This window comes from Solanum verrucosum, plastid (assembly GCF_900185275.1).
Source record: "Solanum verrucosum voucher PI 195170 plastid, complete genome".
Classification (NCBI taxonomy): Eukaryota; Viridiplantae; Streptophyta; class Magnoliopsida; order Solanales; family Solanaceae; genus Solanum; species Solanum verrucosum.
Window position 1 is genome coordinate 70001 of NC_041632.1, and position 2500 is coordinate 72500.

The window sequence follows — 2500 nt, forward strand, 5'->3', positions numbered from 1 at the left end:
GGATAAATCCAAGCGACCTTTTCTTAAATTCAAGCGATCTTTTCGTAGGCGTTTGCCCCCGATTCAATCGGGGGATCGAATTGATTATAGAAACATGAGTTTAATTAGTCGATTTATTAGTGAACAAGGAAAAATATTATCAAGACGTGTGAATAGATTGACCTTGAAACAACAACGATTAATTACTCTTGCTATAAAACAAGCTCGTATTTTATCTTTGTTACCTTTTCTCAATAATGAGAAACAATTTGAAAGAACCGAGTCGACCGCTAGAACTACTGGTTTTAAAGCCCGAAATAAATAGGCTTACTTTTTCTTCACTTGAATCATAATTACAAGAATCTAGATTTGAGTGAATCTAGATTTGAGTGAATCTAGATTTGAGTGAATCTAGATTTGAGTATCGTGTCGTAAGAAAAAATGAATCGGAAAAAAAGAAATCTGTTTTTATTGAATTGAACGTGTTCATTCATTTTGACTACTTTAGTATATTTTCTCATACTAATTTCTACTCTACCTTCCCGGAGTTCATTCTCCGGGTAACTCCATTTAAATTATTCTGGTGGATTCTTTCCAATCTACTTCCTTTATGATTTCGTTCGAAATCATATAAAGACAATTCCTATTTGATATAGCTATTTGTGCAAGTATTTTACGGTTAAGAAGCAACTGTCTCTTGTACAGATCGTGTATTAATCTACTATAACTATAGGATACTCCCCTTTCGCGAATTACTGCGTTTAGCCTAGTGATCCACAAACGACGAAAATCTCTCTTTTTCCTATCCCTATCCCGATGAGCCGAAACTAAAGCTCTTATTTTCTGTTGAGTAATAGTTCTAGTAAGCCTTGAATGAGCCCCTCGAAAGCTTGATGCAAATAAACGAATTTTTGTTCTACGTCTCCGAGCTATATATCCCCGTTTAATTCTGGTCATTGAATAAATGAAACTTTGACGAATAACTAATTGATTGCCTTTCTTTCAGTTATTCTTTTCCCCCTTCCTAGTCTATTAATAACAAAACGAATTTTTCCAATGTATAAAATCAAAATTCCAATGGCTTTGGCTACTCTAACCTTCCCGACCACGATTTTTTTTTTAGGTATTTCACTGCGAAATAAGACAGAACTAAGAAATTGTATTTTCCTAGGTATCAAAAATATAGTAAATAAAAGAAATAAAAAAAGAAATAGTGGGTTCCTTCGTTTCTATGGTTACTTCTTAAACGGTGAGGTCTTCTCTATACACCGGAGCCTTTACTTTATACTTTAATTTACTATTTAATCAACTAATTGATGTTATTGGGAACTTGTATAGTTCACACGCTTTGGCTCTACCCATGAATTATCCAGTAATAGGTCTTTCACAATCAGATCTACCTATACAGTAACGGTATTTAATTATGAAAGTTTGCTGGGTAGCTGACCCTCTTAGTCCGTTTAAATAAGATTTCCTCCGCTTAATGGATAACCATTTGTTACCAATGGAGAATTTCTTATCATCTTAAATTCAGGTGATTGGATTTACACCAACGGAAACCATAAACTTCATACACAATAGAGGGATATGGTAGAGTTTTTTTTTTTTAATAATGGATGGAGTTCCTTTTTCCATCCTATCCCATTCACCGGTACTGATCATTGATACTGTAAAAGTAGTTTTCTTGCTTTTGTGCCAGCTCATGATCTAAACGAGTCGCACATACACCCTAGTACATGTTCCTCGACGCTGAGGGCACCCCCGAAGAGCGGGGGATTTCGTGACATTTCTGATTGGCTGTCTTGTATTTCTAATAAGTTGTTTAATAGTTGGCATGTTGAATCGTATACATAATATGATGGGTTGGTTTAGATTGATCCTAACCGAATGATGGTGAATTACTTCTATTTAATAGAATATTCAATTCGAAGATAAAATCTCAAATCACAGATTTGCGCGAAATCCATGTTATTTTCCTTGAACCGCTACAAAATCAACAATTCCATAAGCTTGGGCTTCTGTTGCTGACATAAAAATATCTCTTTCCATATCTTCGTGTACAACCCAGAAGGGTTTGCCCGTTCTTTCTGCATAAACCCTTGTGAGGGTTTCACGCAGTTTCATCAGTTCTACCGCTTCCATGACAAATTCGCCTACTTGTGCCATATAAAAAGCACTATAAGGTTCATGTATCATTACCCTGATGATATAACAAAATAAAAGCTTCCCCTATCTCGCATGATAAAGCAAAGAGAAAAGAAAGATAAAGAATAGAAAAAAGATAGAATTGAACAACCGTACAGGCATCTTTTGTGCATACGGCTCTACAAGAAAATTGACCCCCCTCCTTTCTATTGAAGAAAGAGAAAATAGAATCTATCAGACTCAGATGGGTAAATAATCAAATTGCCATCCTTCCTTTCGGAGGAGTTCAAAAATACTATGATGGCTCCGTTGCTTTATATGTTTATTTTTTCTTTTTTTTGTCTGTGATTCAGCAATCCCAAAGTTTCTTTTTAAT

General features: G+C 35.0%; 3 protein-coding genes across 4 annotated transcripts in view. All coding sequences in view use genetic code 11, as the record gives it.

The window, feature by feature from the left end:
* rps18 (ribosomal protein S18) overlaps positions 1-304 on the forward strand; it is a 306-nt gene extending 2 nt beyond the window's left edge. The window contains exon 1 of the mRNA in view: positions 1-304. This exon is cut by the window's left edge and continues 2 nt beyond it. Within this exon, the coding sequence (YP_009588814.1) occupies positions 1-304 (304 nt within the window).
* Positions 305-549: 245 nt separating this feature from the next.
* rpl20 (ribosomal protein L20) lies at positions 550-936 on the reverse strand. The gene has a single exon. The coding sequence runs from the start codon at positions 934-936 to the stop codon at positions 550-552; it is 387 nt and encodes a 128-aa protein (YP_009588815.1).
* Positions 937-1701: 765 nt separating this feature from the next.
* rps12 (ribosomal protein S12) lies at positions 1702-1815 on the reverse strand (one part of a trans-spliced gene, as the record gives it; the record has 2 gene entries for this part). Coding sequences YP_009588816.1 and YP_009588771.1 both cover positions 1702-1815 — 114 coding nt within the window.
* Between the last annotated feature and the right edge of the window lie 685 nt (positions 1816-2500).